Below are 16,765 nucleotides of genomic sequence, written 5' to 3' on the forward strand. Positions count from 1 at the left end.
ATTGCATTTTCGGCATATACATTTAATATTTAATTGTTTCAGTAATATTTTATTATTTTCCCTGTCTTTCTGTATATGCTTGCTATAGTTCTCAATTGCCAGGCTAATTGGTGTGTTCAGAAGGCGGGCTGTATCCGTGACAGACAGACGTGTTCGCACAATGAATGAGGTTCTAAACTGCATCAAGCTCATTAAGATGTATGCGTGGGAGGAGTCTTTTGAGAAAACAATCACAGGTCATCCATCCATCCATCCATTTTACTCATGACTCTATGAAATGCTTTGTTTTTTGTCCTTTTTCTCTCACCCATTCTCTCCTTATTTTTTCGGATCTAGATATCAGGAAAAATGAGAAGTTGCTATTACAAAAGGCTGGTTATGTTCAGAGTTTAATCGCTTCCTTAACAACGATAGTTCCCACACTGGCAACCATCCTCACCTTTATTGCCCACACCGCACTGAAACTGCCTCTTCATCCTTCTACTGTGAGTGCAAAAAAAAAGCTTATATTCTGCTAAATTGATAAATGTACACTACCATTCAAAAGTTAGGGTTGAGAGGTGCAACAAGAAATGAATACTATTATTATTTTTTTCTTTTTCAAATAAATGCTCTACTTTTAAAATGTCTATTCATCAAGGAATTCTGAAAAATTTGCATCACAATTTCTACAAAAATGTTAAGCAGCACAACTGTTTTCAACACTGATAATAAGAAATAATAAGCACCAAATCAGCTCATTGGAATGATTTCTTAAACTTCAGCTTTGCCATCACAGGAATAAATTACATTTTAAAATATATTAAAATAGAAAACTGCTACTTTAAATTGTAATAATATTTCACAATATTACTGCTGTATTTTCGATCAAATAAATGCAGCCTTGCTGAGCGTAAGTGGCTTCTTTCAGAAACAAAAAAATCTTACCAAACCTAAAACATTTAAACGGTAGTGTAAATGTGTAAAACTTTACACATTTAAACTTTACAAATGTGTAAAACATCACTTATACACTGATTGATCAATTTATTGTTTTTATTTTGTATTTGAGTAATTGCGTTCTAAGTACTGTTCTGTAAACTCTTAACTGGCTTTACTGTTGTAATTCCTTCCATTACGTGAACTGGCAAATGACATACTTGAAACTTTGATAGAAGAGATGAGTTTTCTCTAACCATCTGATTGATTCCCCACAGGCGTACACTATCATCGCTGTATTTAACTGCATGAGGATGTCTATGGGCTTGTTGCCATTCTCTGTTAAATCTGTGGCTGAGGCTAAAGTGGCTCTTGCGAGACTCAAGGTAGACACATTCACATGTTTCTCTCAGTTTAAATCAAAATCAAAGACAATTTTCATTCATTTATACCTCACTGTCAAAAAGTTATTCTCCTTTTCCCTGTGCATTTTTACCCTTAGCCCCATTATCTGCTCTAACCAGGCATTAGTTTAGGACATATTGAGGAACATGTAAATATTGTTCGTACAAGTAACTTAAGATAAGTGTGTGGAAAATATATTTTCAGAGTATTTTACATGTGCTGTAACTTGATAATCTGACACATGTCAGTCACGTCTTCTTGCTTTTCCTCAGCAGTACAATGCAAATAACAGAATATTTAATGATTGCATCTCTACAGAAGCTTATGTTGGTACAGAACCCCAAAGGTTATCTTAACCAGGATAAAAATATGGATTTGGCGCTGGTCATGGAAAAGGCCTCATTCTCTTGGAGCCTGTCAGATGACATGAACGGCACTGAAAAACCACAAGATCCCTCACAAAGTGCCACACAGCAGTCAGAGTCACAACCTTCACTCAGAAGCATCAGTTTCACTCTTTCAAAGGTGTGATATGAATATATTATAATGTGGGGTAGTCGATAGACAGGATGTCTTCTGACACTACTAGAGACTAATGAAACTCTCTTTTCATTTATAGGGAAGTCTGCTTGGGGTGTGTGGCAATGTTGGAAGTGGAAAAACCTCTTTGATATCAAGTATTCTTGAGCAGGTGTGGTGCCTCTGTCTTTTTTACCTACTAGCTAGACACATGATGTGATGAGGTGTGACTGTCAGTATAATCATTTATTCCTGCAGATGCATCTTGTGAGTGGGTCTGTATCAGCTAATGGAACATTAGCATATGTTTCCCAGCAAGCCTGGATATTCCACGGGACTGTAAGGGACAATATCCTCATGGGAGAACCATTTGACCAAACCAGGTAAAACTATAGAGAACAAAAACAGGTCAAAGAATATGTCAACAGTTACATATTTGTTTTTCGAAAAGTGTCAGGAGACTTTACAACTGCAAAGTAAAATGATTACCAAAATTTGCAATCAAAAATAGGTGGTGCCAGAGCTTTACTTATAAACCCACAAAGCAACATTTGAAGTTAACAGTATGACATTTTACTGGAGGCCAAATGCCAACACCAACACAAAGGCTATGTGGTGATTGAGAGTGATAAACAGCACTAAATTGAACTAAGAAGAAAATGTACAGTCATGTCCTAAAAAGCAATGAAATTATTCATGACTGCAGCCTTTTACCTTATATGCTGTTATGGATTTTTAGCTACAATAGGTCTCGATAAAGCTTTACAGCCTGACCTACATAAAAGGTAAAAGGAAAACTTTCATGAAGATGAAAGTTCACTTTTTAAAAGTGAATCAAATCTCATATGATCAGCATATACAGTATGTGTAATACAAATTTAGCTGATGAATAAATGTATCTGACAGTCTTAAGGTGCGGTAACATTAAAAAAAAGGTCTTTTGTCTATTGTCAGCAGTATAGCGATGTGTGAGCTGTGCTACTTATAGAAGTCAAGCTTTCCGTTGGTCAGCGTGGCAAAATCTGTGTAGGAAAAATGTTCCGTCATTGCACAATTTTTTAAAAATAATTATTAAAATGACAAACAATGGTAAATGTAACCACTCCTTTAGCCTCTCTGATAGATCTAAATATTATCTAAATATTAAGAAGATCAATATCACAATTGGAGTGTAAAAGAGTAGCTTTGTATGAACCTTGAAATTATTTCCCCATGGGAAGTATGAATTTAGTGAGCAAGGCCTCAGAATAAAACTATTTAGACATCACTAACCCATTCGTCTTGAAATAGCAAATTTTAATTTACCTCAATGTCAGTCCTACCATGCTTCTAGGAAGTTGCCCCTCACCTTTCTAACACATGTAATCTATAAAATCCTGTTTTAGTGCCATAAAGACAGTAAACCACTTTATGGTGTTTTTTATTACTTTTATTGGATGGGGTAAATTTCTGGCTCTGGACAGTCTCAGCTGCTTTATAATTGATGTCAAATTGTTGTTGAACATTGATCTGAGATGAACATTGTACTGAGATTAATTGCTGCATTTAAAAAAATGTGGTTGTGTGCTTGCTGTGTTTTAGATATGCCAGTGTCATTCATGCCTGCTCTCTGAAGCCTGATCTGGCAATACTTCCATATGGAGACCAGACAGAGGTCTGTTTCCACACGAACATACAGTAATCTGATTAGATATACTAATATCATTATTTAATTATTATTATTTATTTTTTTTATATTTTATTGAACCATTAAATGTTTATAATACAAAGTAATACAGTTATATAACATATGGAAATAATAAAATTACTTATGTGTGTGTGTGTGTGTGTCAAGATTGGAGAGCGAGGTATTAATCTTTCAGGTGGTCAGAAGCAGAGGGTCAGTTTGGCCAGGGCAGTGTATTCTAACAGAGACATTTTCCTTTTGGATGATCCTCTGTCTGCTGTCGACGCACATGTTGGGAAGCACATATTTGAAGAATGCATCAAGAAAGAGCTGAAAGGCAAATCAGTCATTCTGGTCACTCATCAGTTGCAGGTAATTCACTCTAACATTAATCCATTATGTCAATTATTTTCATTTTTTGAAATGCAGGCTTTGGAGGCTTCTTTTCTGTTTGAGCTGTTAGTGGAGTAAATATTTGCTTACACTAGATAACATAGGTAAAAATATCAGGAAATAAAAAATGTTTTATTTTTTATGTTTTATTAACAAATTTTGGGAGGAGCACGTTCAGATAATCTACCCATTCAGCGCGAGGAGCCCTATAAATAAATAGCCGACTCACCTCTGTCCAATGACAGTTTTCCAGCATCCCTCCTCCACCACAACTCCTTTTGTCTGATCCTCAACTTTTATTTGATCCTATCCCAGCCAGGGATACGAGGGGAGTACTCTGGGTTCAGGCCACATTCCGAGCATGGAGCCCTCCCCCAGGACAGTGCTAAATACACATACTCTTTACTCTATTCGATTATATGTAAGTGTGAACTCTTGAAAATGGTGTTTGTGAAAAGTCATGGACATCAATAAAATCTTACAAGTCATTATACTCTCTAATAAAAACTCTCTCTTTTTTTTTTTAAGTAATACAAAAGTCAGGCCAGTTTCTATAATGATATAGATTATTTAATTCAATTCAATTCACATTTATTTGTATAGCGCTTGCATATAGTTTCATAACAGCGTTACAAAAAATGCATGTATACATTACAATTTAGAGCAGGGGTATCCAAACTTTTTTTTTAAAAGGGGGCCAAATTCGATATTGTGAACACATCTGGGGGGTTCCCAGTTTCCAGGGGGTTCCCAGTTCCTTTTCTATAATATATATATATATATATATATATATATATATATATATATATATATATACACACACACACACACACACACACACACACACACACACACACACACACACACACACACATACATGGGGTGAAAATTGTTGTTCTGTTGTTCAACAGAGCAAAGAAAATTTTACAGATTTTGAACAACTTAAGGGGGAGTAAATGATGATAGAATTTTCATTTTTGGGTGAAGTATCCCTTTAAGGGTAGAGGGAGTACGGCCTCTATCCATTAAGTTTTGAAGGAAGGACAATATCTGGGATATGTCACAAGTCAATGGGTCCTCGCCCCAGGCTGTGCACCAGGCGGCAAAGACGGACCACTTAAGGCAGTAGAGACATCTTGTTGATGGAGCTCTAGCTTGTGAGATAGAGTTTAAGACATTTTAAGGGAGGCTTGCAGGCTCCCATTGAGAAACCATACATGAAGGTCCCACAGCTCGGGTCTGGGGTGCCATATCTTTCCTCTCGCTTGAGATGAGGTCTCGTCTCAGAGGAATTGGCCATGGCTTCATTGGCGATAACTGAGACAGGTCCGAGAACCATGGTTGGGTCCTCCACAGAGGAGCCACCAGGAGGACCTTATGAGCACCCTCCTTCATTCGTCTGATAATCTGGGGAATCAGAGCGATCGGGGGAAGAGCATAAACGGAGGCTGGGCCAGTTGTGGGCCAGCGCATCCCTGGTTTTTGAGAAATATATTGGGCAGTGATAATTGTCTCTTGAGGCGAAGAGGTCAACCTCTGCCTTCCCGAAGGTATCCCAAATTTTCTGAACTGTGCGGGGATGGAGCGACCATTCCTGAGGGAAGGTTGTCCCGGGACATGTCTGCCCCTGTGTTCAGAACGCCCTGTACATGCGCTGCTCTCAGTGTTCATCGTCCCGATTGCCACACCCTGCTCGAACCAGAAAATGAAAAAAATAGTCTGTAATTTGGCTTTTATTACTCATTTAATACATGTCTACATTAAAAATGAAAATACAATGAGATTAACCTACATTTCTGACAAAATACCATGGTTACAGTTAGTGTTACCACAGTAAATTCATGATAAATGTTGAATTGTTGGTTGAACAGTATTCTAACTGGATCGGCTCAGTGTTTCTCCATATTTGCACGTTAGTGTTGTTGATTAAGTCAGCGCTCTTTCAACTGGCTTTAAACTGAATTAAATCACAGAGAGACAGGGCTCTCAAGTTTTGGAGACAGGCAAGAGTGACATCCCCTCCAAAATTTAAAATTTTGTACATTTTAAATTTAAATGCATGAATCTAGTGCATTCTAATAGCAAAATTAAGTGACTAGATCAATGAAGAAATTTGTTATCTTGTAAACAATTTTGTGCTCTAAAAGTAATGTATTTATTGCTGATGGTTGGGCACATTAGTCATGTACACAACATATAGTAGGCTAAATGAGAGTTCGTAAGTGGTCAAACATGTAGAGTACACATTTAAACCATTATAAATATGTAGCAAAAGAGGTTACCTTTGTTGAATTAATTTATTTGTGGGAGCCTGTGTCTGTATTTGTGGAACTAATGGTCACTTTGATTTGTTAACCAATCCAGAATGCACTAAACACACCACTTCATTATAGATAAAAATAACAAATGAATAAAAATATATAATCATAAGCTGACCAATAAATAAATAAGTAAACTAGGTGAGTATATAATTCAGCTGATTATCTGATTATCTAACAGCAGTCAAGTTGTCATTGTTTGTGTCAAACAAGTTGTGAATTTGTTGTAACATTAAAACAGGAGATCATGACTTACTCTGTGCTCAAAGTGATGCTCAGAGCTCCAGTGGTTCCCTCTGTGGGTGAACGAGGATGATGGTGAACAATTCCCAGGATATGCTTTTTTTTCATTGGTTGTTGCTTTAAATCTTACCCAGATACAATAGTGCTATTTTCTGATTGGCTATTGTGTAGCCTCTTTCTTTTTTTTTGATTGGCTGATAAGTGGCAGGTTCGAGACGCGCTTGATTCCTTCCCGGTTCCATAGAGAGAGCGGCGCGGCCAGATACATTTTGGGCGCTGCGGCATATTAAATATATGATAAATAGTTTTTCTGCGTGAGAAATGCAATGTGTGGCGGGAGTGCGTGACAAAAGACCGAAATGAGTGACTGTCACGCTCAATGAGTGACTGTCACGCTCAATGCGTGACACTTGAGAGCCCTGGAGAGATTTGCAGCTTGTACCTGAGACCTCTACGCCGAACTCGAAAACTTCTCACTGGCTGTTTAGTGCTCGTGTGATCGAGACAAGTAAACACAATTGTAAACTCGTGAGTCAAGCGCTGCGTAGTGCGCAAAAGTAGCGCTGTTTCGTTTCGCGTTGTTTCCCTGGCCTAAAATCTAGTTCTGCCACCTTGTGTTGACATTGTGAAACTGCACGATTTGTAAATTATGCATGGCGGGCCACATATAATGTATTTTAATAGACAAGCTGCGGGCCGTAGTTTAGAGTGATCTGTTATCAGATGTGACTGTGTCCAAGTAATGTATTTCAGAAATGTACATGTAGAAATCATGCAATTTTTGGCAGAAACAATGAGCTCATTTAAGTAATTATTACAAGTTGTGAACATATTGATTACAATAAAAAAAATTGGCTGTGGCACATGTTGTTTGAATGAATTAAACCTATGTTATGTTTTCTGAGTAACATTAAGAATATCTCTATAGATTGTTGCAACATCGCCGCCACAACCAATTAGATGGAGACTGTGCTTCTTGGAACTAGATTATTTTGGTTCTGATCTCAAACTTTTAAATATTTAAAAAGTATATATTTTAAGATATTGCTCTTGTGTACACTGAAACCTGTTTGGAAAATAACTTAAGATAAATAGCTTAACTCTGGAGGAATTGCTGATTTTATAAGGTGCTTTTTGTCAACAGATGTTTCTCTCCAATATTAAGGGGTCACAGTTGAATGTAAAGTTAATGTATAACCAGTGTCCTGGAGGAAGATACAATAAAACATGGATGGAAATGCACATAAAGCTCATGCTGACAGTTTTCTGAAGTAAACAGTAATGATTCATTTGTATTGTCGTAACACATTTAATATATAACCTTAGGTTAGGAAAAGGTTCATCTAAGCCTGCCTCACCATTATGTAATGGCAGAAACACATTCTCTTTCATGTACATTCACAAAATTCACCATCAGAGAAATCACACACAAACTTTTAATCACCTTTAATCACACAGCACATCTGTGTCAGTCAGTTGGTCTCAGCAGCACAGCTGCCTTTTAATGCACAACTCTACAAAAAATCTTAAAATCATAGCTTTTCACCTGTTCTTTGTGTGTTCATCTCAACTGATGTTGTCTTTGCAGTATTTGGAGTTTTGTGATGAGGTGTTGCTGTTGGATAATGGGGAGATAAAGGAGGCAGGCACTCACAGTGATTTGATGAAAGCTAAAGGCCGCTATGCTCATCTTATTAACAACGTCCAGCTGGAACAGAGCAAAGTAACCATCCTCAATTACTTTACACATGAAATAAGCCTTTAAAATAACACAACTTATTTACTCTGTTGACATGTGTTGGTTTTCAATACTAAATTAAAACAAACAAAATCTGACAACGGATTGTGTCAGTTGTATGCCACTGAATTTCCTCTTAATTTTCACTTTTGGATCATATAGGAAAAGGCAGAAGCTGATTCCACACATACTGAACACAATGACTCTAACCAGACCGATGAAGATAAGCCCAAACTCAATGGCATCGAAAACCCAGGTTAGTGGGTAAATATGTTACCTATCTCATGCTAAATTTCTGCACCAAAGTCTCTAGAATCTACTTTTTCCATTTAGGGTCTCTTTAGGAGAACCCTATTATTTGTGTGTGTGTGTGTGTATATATATATATATATATATATATATATATATATATATATATATATATATATATACATTATTAACTGCAGTGAATCTTTTTTTTTATATATTTCCTGTCATTATTATTTTATTTTGTAATAAATAAAAAGAAAAATAGCCTTCTCTATGCAAATAAGTAATTTATTTATAAATGTATTTATATAAGAAATATCAAAATGACTTAATATAATTAAACAGTAGCTGAACATAATATTAATTGAATTATAAAAGGAAAGTTTATCAAAGCAAAATTTAAATAAAAGTTCATCATTAAGGATTTTTGTGTGTTGCAGATAGATATAAAGCTGGAGAACTGTCAAATTTGTTTTCACATAACTTGATCGGAGGAGTTAGGAGGAGTTACCGTTTAAATAGAATTACAAACTGTACAGTTTTAACAGCCATCTCTCTTTCTTTTTTCTTTTTTTAGCTTTTGATATGTCTGATGAGAAACATGTAATAAATGAATTACCCAAAGACTCCACAGAAACAGAAGGTAGGTGTATAAACATCTTCACAATATATAATCACATTATTATTATTATTATGAATATGTCCATTATGTTCACACAGTATATTCAGTTTAATATGACTTATAAAATGGTGTGCATGCTTTTTTCAGGGAAAAAAGATCAATTAGTAACACAGGAAGTGTCCCTTGAAGGTTCAGTTGCATGGAGGACTTACCACCAATACTGCAAAGCTGCTGGAGGTTTTTATTCTTTGTTTTAAACTTTTTTTTTCTTCCCTCTCCTTCTCTGTCTTGCTGTCTGTACATTATAAATGCTGTAACACTGTTCCTCATTCTGTCTTTCTCTTTGCCTATATATATCTCTGTAGGGTATATACTGCTGGTAGTTGTTATACTTATCTTCACTCTTCTTGTGGGATCGACTGCTTTCAGCAATTGGTGGCTCAGTTACTGGTTAGACCAGGGATCAGGGGTAAACCCCCCCCCAACACACACACACACACACACACACACACACACACATATGCATAACTAGTCATTTGACTCATGAAGAACTTACCATTACTTTTCAAACTCTCTGTGTTCTTGTAGAACAGTTCCAGTTCTAATCTAACAGCAAACAGTGGTAATATCTCAGAGAATCCAGACCTGCCATTCTACCAAATGATTTATGGCATTATTATTGTTGCCATGGTACTGTTGAGTATTGCCAAGGGCTACATCTTCACTAAAGTCACTCTGCATGCCTCTTCCAAACTCCATGACACAATGTTCAAACGGGTAAGACAAATTATTAGCAGATTTACACTTCATGAATTTTTGGTTTTAGCTCATATTATTCACCACCTTTTTGACTCATAGCCCCCCTCAATGTCCAAAATGTTTAAGATATTTCCAGTATTTCTACTGTAATTATGACAAAGGTGCTTGTTTTTGAACCTTTTTAACAGAAACTGGGAGTAAGTGTATTATTATTATTATTATTATTATTATTATTATTATTAATCTTAATATATTATACATAAATTAGTGATATATTAGATTAACCATGATTCATTTTGTAATTCCAAAAGTTTCAAGAACTGCACTGTTCTTTAATAAAAGCAATAGTTAAATAGCTTTGTTGATTTTAAACCCTCCTCATAGCAAATAAACTCCCCTTTTAATGTGAGTGATCAAGTTTAATATGAAAGAGTTTGTTTAATAATGGAATATAAGCATTGTGCTACTATTTGTTTAGTAAAATGAGAACTACCATGTGACCGTATTTTTCATCAGATCCTTCGCAGCCCAATGAGTTTTTTTGACACAACTCCAACTGGCCGCCTGGTGAACCGCTTCAGTAAAGACCAAGATGAGGTTGATGCAGTTTTACCGTTCAACATGGAGAACTTTTTTCAGTTCTGTTTGATCGTTACTTTCACCCTTCTCACCGTCTGCATTGTATTCCCATACCTCCTGATCGCCGTGGCAGTTCTCGGAGTCATCTTTGCCACAATCCTATAGTAAGACACAAACATTGCACCTTAATATCCTTAATATTCAGAAGTAGATTATAAAGATTAGTGCCATGAAAATGCTCTGAAATGTACAAAATGTCCATTTTCTTCTTGCCTTAGTATTTTTCAAAGGAGCATTCGTCAGATGAAGAGGATGGAGAATGTGAGTCGTTCTCCCTGGATCTCTCTCACCACCTCTACCATACAGGGACTCAGCACCATCCATGCCTATGACAAAAGAAAGCAGTACATTGAACAGTAAGATATTACTGACAATATATTTAGGTTTATGACAATATTTTAAGATTTATTTTTAATTAGAAAATATTTCAGAAAGACATACAGTGCAGGGCAACATGCTGTGTTACTTGCTGCTAAATCATTATGACCCTCATGAATCATATCCTAGAATGACTCTTTTGTTGGAGAAAAAAAGTAACTGTGTTGCAATTCAATTTCATTTTCAATATTAACTTCTTTTTTATTGGACTGTTGCATAAAAGCAATATCACACTCATAATCGTGTTGTTGGTCTACATATTAACACTTTTGCTTGTGTGCTATAGCTTACTATGCTGGATAATTACAAAGCCAAAACAGAATGAACTGTTATGTGGTATTTCGTTACTGAATTAAACTATTTTTGAGCGAATCACTTGAGTCACTACGGGTGTTATGTTGTAACCCGTAAAACGAGTCCCAGTGCATATACGACCAATCAGATTCAAGGACCAGAACTAACTGTTGTATCATTTTAAAGAAAATTTAGCCCATAAGAACTGTGGCTTTTAAAGAGAACCCAGTACTAAATGTCAAAAACTAATATTTTTTTCTTTACACAAAGCCAACACTAATAGCTCAGTCTAATAGCCAAGAGCCTACATTGGCTTTACATTACAGAAATGTAGCAAACACTGAATTAATTAAAATCCTCATACTGTTTGTGTGTTTCTAATAACAGGTTTAAGATGCTAAGTGACACCAACTCTAATCACTTCATGTTGTTTAATTGTGGGACTCGCTGGCTGGCATTTTGGTTAGACTTCCTGTCTGCTTCTGTTACTCTAATGGTAGCACTGTTTGTAGTGCTCAGCCCCAATGAGGCCATAAACCCTGCTCTGAAGGGCCTGGCTTTATCTTACACGATACAGGTAACTCTCACACCTAGACTAAAACAGTAGTTTAACAACTGACAGTTTATCTCACGTCAAATTCAGCTGTATATCTGAGCACTTTGTGTTTATGTGATTACAGCTGACTGGAATTCTTCAGTTTGTGGTGAGATTGTCCACCGAAGTGGAGGCGAAGTTTACCAGTGTAGAGAGACTACTGGAGTATATTACGGTAAGAGACATTAGGTTAACCTTATTGTTATCATGCATTCATATTCCATTTAGCCAGTTCAGATAATCATGAATATAGCTTTGATTTTTTCACTGCTTCATTGTGTGCTGCAGAGTTGTGTATCAGAGGGTCCACGAAGTGTCAAGGAAGCTCACATCCCCACCGAATGGCCACAGGAGGGCGCCATTACCTTTAAAAACTACAGTATGAGATACAGGGACAACACACCCATTGTCCTCAATAATCTCCACATAAAGATTAAGCCAGGGGAGAAACTTGGCATTGTGGGACGCACTGGCTCTGGTGAGAGAGAACATATAATGTTTTATTCAAAGCTTAATTTTTTTGTTTTTAAATTTTAAGATTAATTTCCTCTAATTGTTATAAGTTTAGATTGACGTAGTGCATACTGGGTAAAATTAAGAAATGGAGTCTATATTAAAGTTGTCATACTAAAGTATTCTTTAAAAAATGTGTCTGCCTTCATAAACGTGCATAAAGTAGCTTGTGCTTTTCAGTAAAGTTATGTAATATGAATATTTTATGTCTGTTCTGCTTGGTTTCATTCATTGCCGTTCTTTTCTCATTCAGGGAAGTCCTCTCTGGGTGTGGCATTGTTCCGTTTGGCAGAGCCGGCTGAGGGCACTATTTTGATAGATGATGTGGACATCTGCAAGCTGGGGCTGAAAGATCTTCGCAGCAAACTCTCCGTCATACCACAGGATCCTGTACTCTTCATCGGAACTGTCAGGTGACCTCTGACCTTCCAACTCTATACTTCTATTCATGATGTCATGATGATTTAATTTACGCCTGTTTTATTCACAATAAGTACTTATTCTAGCAGTGAATCACTTTGTCTCATTCATTGAATTGTTTTTATCAGAAAATTACCTGAACTAAAATGGGCAACATCCATTGTGATATATCAAAAAATAAAATGGCAATAATCTTCGATACTTGTTATAACCTTAATCTGTATGAATTTTTTGTATATTGTATTTTTGTACATGTTCAAGTGTGTAGATTGAGGAATATTCACTATAGTTAAACTGAAAATTGTGACATGTATATCCAAGTGAAAAGGGTTCTTGAATGAGAAAAAAGTGCGGGATTTGATTTTTGTCTATCGAGAATTGATTGGATCATTGTTGTTTGGTCATTTCTATGGCCGTTTCATATGAGAAAGGTTACTGGAGGGGAAGGATTGAAACTCGTCTGGCAATTAAGACCTATTTAGATGGTACTAGTTTTCTAAATGATATTTGAGTTACAATTCTTATCACCCATGGTCTGTGATTTCATGTACTGATTCAGACGGGGCTCTGTGTTTATTATAGAGGTGGGAGGGAGTGTTTTTTTTGTTTTGTTTTTTTTAGACGTGGGCGTTTCAGAAGGTCATCTTGCGTGCATTACCTATGACACAAATGTTTTTTAATGTTTTTAATTTATTTAAATAAACTTCACATGAGTTCATAGAAGTGGCTTTTTATAATAAACCCAAATAAGTGAGCAGAGACATCTAAACAAGTATCTGACCTGACAATGATTTTAAAAAGTCTTCTGCGATTTGGCTCTATTTATTCATTTTATTTTTTATTCAGATACCATCCATATTGAAATAAAATGAATGCATACAAAATATTGGTTTGCAAACGGTAGCTCAGGTAGGAAAAAAAACGCTAGGAGAAGCATTAGTACAATATAATAATATTGTATAATATTATATAATATAATAAAAAAAATCACAGACAGCATTGGGGATTAGATTTCTCAAAGGGCTGTTGAGTTATTTACTGAGGTGTGAAAAAAAAAAAAACAGACATGGCAGATTCGTACTGGATAAAAATCACAAACTACGCCTGTAAAACACAAATTTAACGTCCTCCATGAAAACGAGTCCCGTCTGAATATGGCTTAAGACAACATTTTTACCTAGCTCTCATGCTGGTGTTTTTTATGGTTTTAAATTTCATTAAAGTTTTAGTTAACTAAAATAAACCTGGAGATGTCATTGCGATGGGGGTGGAATGTTAAAGGGATAATTCATCCAAAAATGAAAATTATCCCATGATTTACCCACCCTCAAGCCATCCTAGGTGTATATGGCTATCTTCTTTCAGACAAACACATTATTAACTCCCTGGAGTCATATGGATTACTTGTTTTATGGATGGATGCATTATTTTTGGCTTCAAAATGCGGCCCCCCCATTCATAATCATTGTAAACCTTGGAGGACTAAGGATATTTTTAAAAATATCTCTGATTGTGTTCGTCTGAAAGAAGATCATTCAAGTCATATACACCTAGGATGGCTTGAGGGCGAGTAAATCATGGGATAATTTTCTTTTTTGTCTGAACTATCACTTTAATGTTTGTGATTAAATATTATGAGGGCACATGTTCATTTGTTCACATGTTCAAGACACATTTTTATAAAACTGGTGTGCATGGATAAATCGATTATAATAAACTTTGCAACAATCCATAAAAAAAGAATTGTCCATTTTGATTTCATGGTGACTTTAATGTGTTTGTTTGTGTGATTACTGTATACAGGTATAACCTGGACCCCTTTAACAACTACAGTGATGAGGAGCTCTGGCTGGCTTTAGAAAAGACCTACATGAAGGACACGGTAAAGACCTACTTCTATACGAGGCCTGCTGGCAATACTGGATATAGTTTTGATGATGTTTCAAGTACATATTTTTGTAGATCCTGTGTCAGAGGGGGTTCTCCAAACATGTTCCTCATTTTTCAAATAGTAGAAAACAGCTTGAATGTTCACACTTTTTCAGCTACAGGTGTCAAACTTAATAAACATTACCTGTTTAAGTAGCCGGTATTTGATCAACTGATTCTACTCCTTTCACTGAATATGATAAAGTTTACTTTTTCAGGTGATCGGTGGGGTGCCATGATTTCATTGTTATTTCAACAGTCACGGTTTCTACTAGGAGCAGCTTAAGCATCATTAAGTTAATCTAGCCTTTTATGTGAAGATATAATTTATTGAGAGAGCAAAAAAAAAAAAAAAAAAAATCACAATATAAGAGTGGGCATGTTACTGTGAGCTGTACTATAGTGATGAAACATAGACGTAACACCTGCTTAAATTCCTCTCAGTACTTTTCACACATAAAAATGAAAGGAGAAACAGCAATCAAATATAATAGTCATAGAGTATAAAAGAAACACTCATGCATTCAAGTCATCCGCACCTCTCTTTCTCTCTCTCTTGCAGATTGCTAAGCTGCCAGAGAAGTTGCAGTCTCCAGTAGTGGAGAATGGAGAGAATTTCTCTGTCGGAGAGCGGCAGCTCATGTGTATGGCCAGAGCGCTTCTCCGTAATTCCAAAGTAAGAATACAAAACACACCCAGAATCCCCTCAAAAATATTCCTTGCTCTTAAAAGAGTCTGATACAGTTGTGCTTATAGATCATTCTATTGGATGAGGCAACGGCATCTATAGACTCTGAGACTGACAGCCTGATCCAGCACACCATCAGAGATGGTTTCCAGCACTGCACTATGCTCACGATCGCCCACAGGATTAACACTGTGTTGGAGTGTGACCGCATACTCGTCATGGACCAGGGCAAGGTAATCCACTACTTTTTATATATGAATTGACAATACAATCAACTAAATACAGTATATTACTGTCTTATAGCTTTATTTAAGTACTATATTCCCCTTATATAGCCTATACCTATTAGCCTTAACCTATAAGTAGAAGTAAGCTATTTTCTATGATTGTGCGGGCACTTTGGCTTATAGGTAAATAACGGGAATACTGTAAATGGTAAAATAATGTGCACTACAATTCAGTGTGTTCATGATTACGATAATAAATTCAAATAATATGATAACAAACATAATTTTGCAGTATTAAGCAGCATAATGAGCAGTTTTTGTACAGCTAAAAAAAATGGAAGCGGATGAGACCGGAAGCCTCGACACAATGAAGTTACAATGGCCGTGCCTGCTCTTACTTTAAGAATAAGGTGAATATAAGCCCTCTTTTATGTTTTCTCCTAGGTGGTTGAGTTTGATCCGCCACAGGACCTGAAGCAGAGACCGAACTCTCTATTTGCATCACTTCTAGCAGCAGCTAATCAAGTGAACTCATGAAGGACTCGGAAACATTCTCATACTGCATGTTGTTGCAGAATTTGACAGATATATATACACAAAGTGGTTTACGACATCTATATGTACACGACTCTTACAGAATATGTGCGTGACCTCATACATCAATCTTTACATATGAGCTGTCAACTAATATGATGAATACACCATAGCACATTTGCCACACTTCTTTTCAACATTACATTTATAGGTAAAAGCACATGGATTTGCACTTTTTTTTATTTGCGCTTCACATTAGTGTAATTTTTCAGAGGGCTCTGCACATTTTTGCTCGTGTGCTTTATATGTCTGTCTTCATATTTTGTTATTTACAAAGCTCTTCCTGACAGCATTTACAGACTAAGCTTTAAATGGTCACTCAGTTTGCATAGGTTCATCAGATGTATATATTTAAAATATTTATTTGATTTTTATATGTATGAAACAGATATAATATCAAAAGACAATATATGCACAGATAAACTCTAATTTCTGTCTTGTACACTTATTTTCACTTTGTAGTATAAGGCTATTATATAGTAGTATATTTAAAAAATGATGATTCTAAGAATGTTCTAGGTGAGTCGGTGTGTGTTTCTCATCTTGAACGCTAGGTGTCTCTCTTCTCCTCCAGTACCAGAGCTTATTGGGCCACGGTTGCATCAGTGGAGACACTAACTGATGAAATGTGTTGAAATTTCAGCATCAGCGTGCATCT

At 36.1% G+C, this 16,765-nt stretch overlaps 1 protein-coding gene across 3 annotated transcripts in view; it reads left to right on the forward strand.

Moving 5' to 3' along the window:
- The window catches only part of abcc12 (ATP-binding cassette, sub-family C (CFTR/MRP), member 12), a 25,168-nt gene extending 8,632 nt beyond the window's left edge, over positions 1 to 16,536 (forward strand). The window contains exons 9-32 of one of the 3 annotated variants that reach the window (XM_048184993.1): positions 89 to 236; positions 337 to 485; positions 1,197 to 1,304; positions 1,642 to 1,848; positions 1,943 to 2,014; positions 2,101 to 2,225; positions 3,424 to 3,496; positions 3,677 to 3,880; positions 8,051 to 8,185; positions 8,363 to 8,456; positions 9,027 to 9,092; positions 9,219 to 9,308; positions 9,437 to 9,540; positions 9,660 to 9,848; positions 10,347 to 10,573; positions 10,688 to 10,825; positions 11,529 to 11,718; positions 11,822 to 11,911; positions 12,025 to 12,214; positions 12,503 to 12,662; positions 14,473 to 14,551; positions 15,161 to 15,274; positions 15,355 to 15,519; positions 15,958 to 16,536. In XM_048184993.1, the coding sequence (XP_048040950.1) occupies positions 89 to 236; positions 337 to 485; positions 1,197 to 1,304; positions 1,642 to 1,848; positions 1,943 to 2,014; positions 2,101 to 2,225; positions 3,424 to 3,496; positions 3,677 to 3,880; positions 8,051 to 8,185; positions 8,363 to 8,456; positions 9,027 to 9,092; positions 9,219 to 9,308; positions 9,437 to 9,540; positions 9,660 to 9,848; positions 10,347 to 10,573; positions 10,688 to 10,825; positions 11,529 to 11,718; positions 11,822 to 11,911; positions 12,025 to 12,214; positions 12,503 to 12,662; positions 14,473 to 14,551; positions 15,161 to 15,274; positions 15,355 to 15,519; positions 15,958 to 16,050 (3,210 nt within the window). In that variant the 3' untranslated portion in view covers positions 16,051 to 16,536. Of the gene's footprint in view, positions 1 to 88; positions 237 to 336; positions 486 to 1,196; positions 1,305 to 1,641; positions 1,849 to 1,942; positions 2,015 to 2,100; positions 2,226 to 3,423; positions 3,497 to 3,676; positions 3,881 to 6,611; positions 6,991 to 8,050; positions 8,186 to 8,362; positions 8,457 to 9,026; positions 9,093 to 9,218; positions 9,309 to 9,436; positions 9,541 to 9,659; positions 9,849 to 10,346; positions 10,574 to 10,687; positions 10,826 to 11,528; positions 11,719 to 11,821; positions 11,912 to 12,024; positions 12,215 to 12,502; positions 12,663 to 14,472; positions 14,552 to 15,160; positions 15,275 to 15,354; positions 15,520 to 15,957 lie in introns of those variants that run through there. The other 2 variants (XM_048184994.1, XM_048184995.1) reach the window with 2 other exon arrangements.
- Positions 16,537 to 16,765: the final 229 nt, after the last annotated feature.

This window comes from Megalobrama amblycephala, linkage group LG3 (assembly GCF_018812025.1).
Source record: "Megalobrama amblycephala isolate DHTTF-2021 linkage group LG3, ASM1881202v1, whole genome shotgun sequence".
Lineage (NCBI taxonomy): Eukaryota > Metazoa > Chordata > Actinopteri > Cypriniformes > Xenocyprididae > Megalobrama > Megalobrama amblycephala.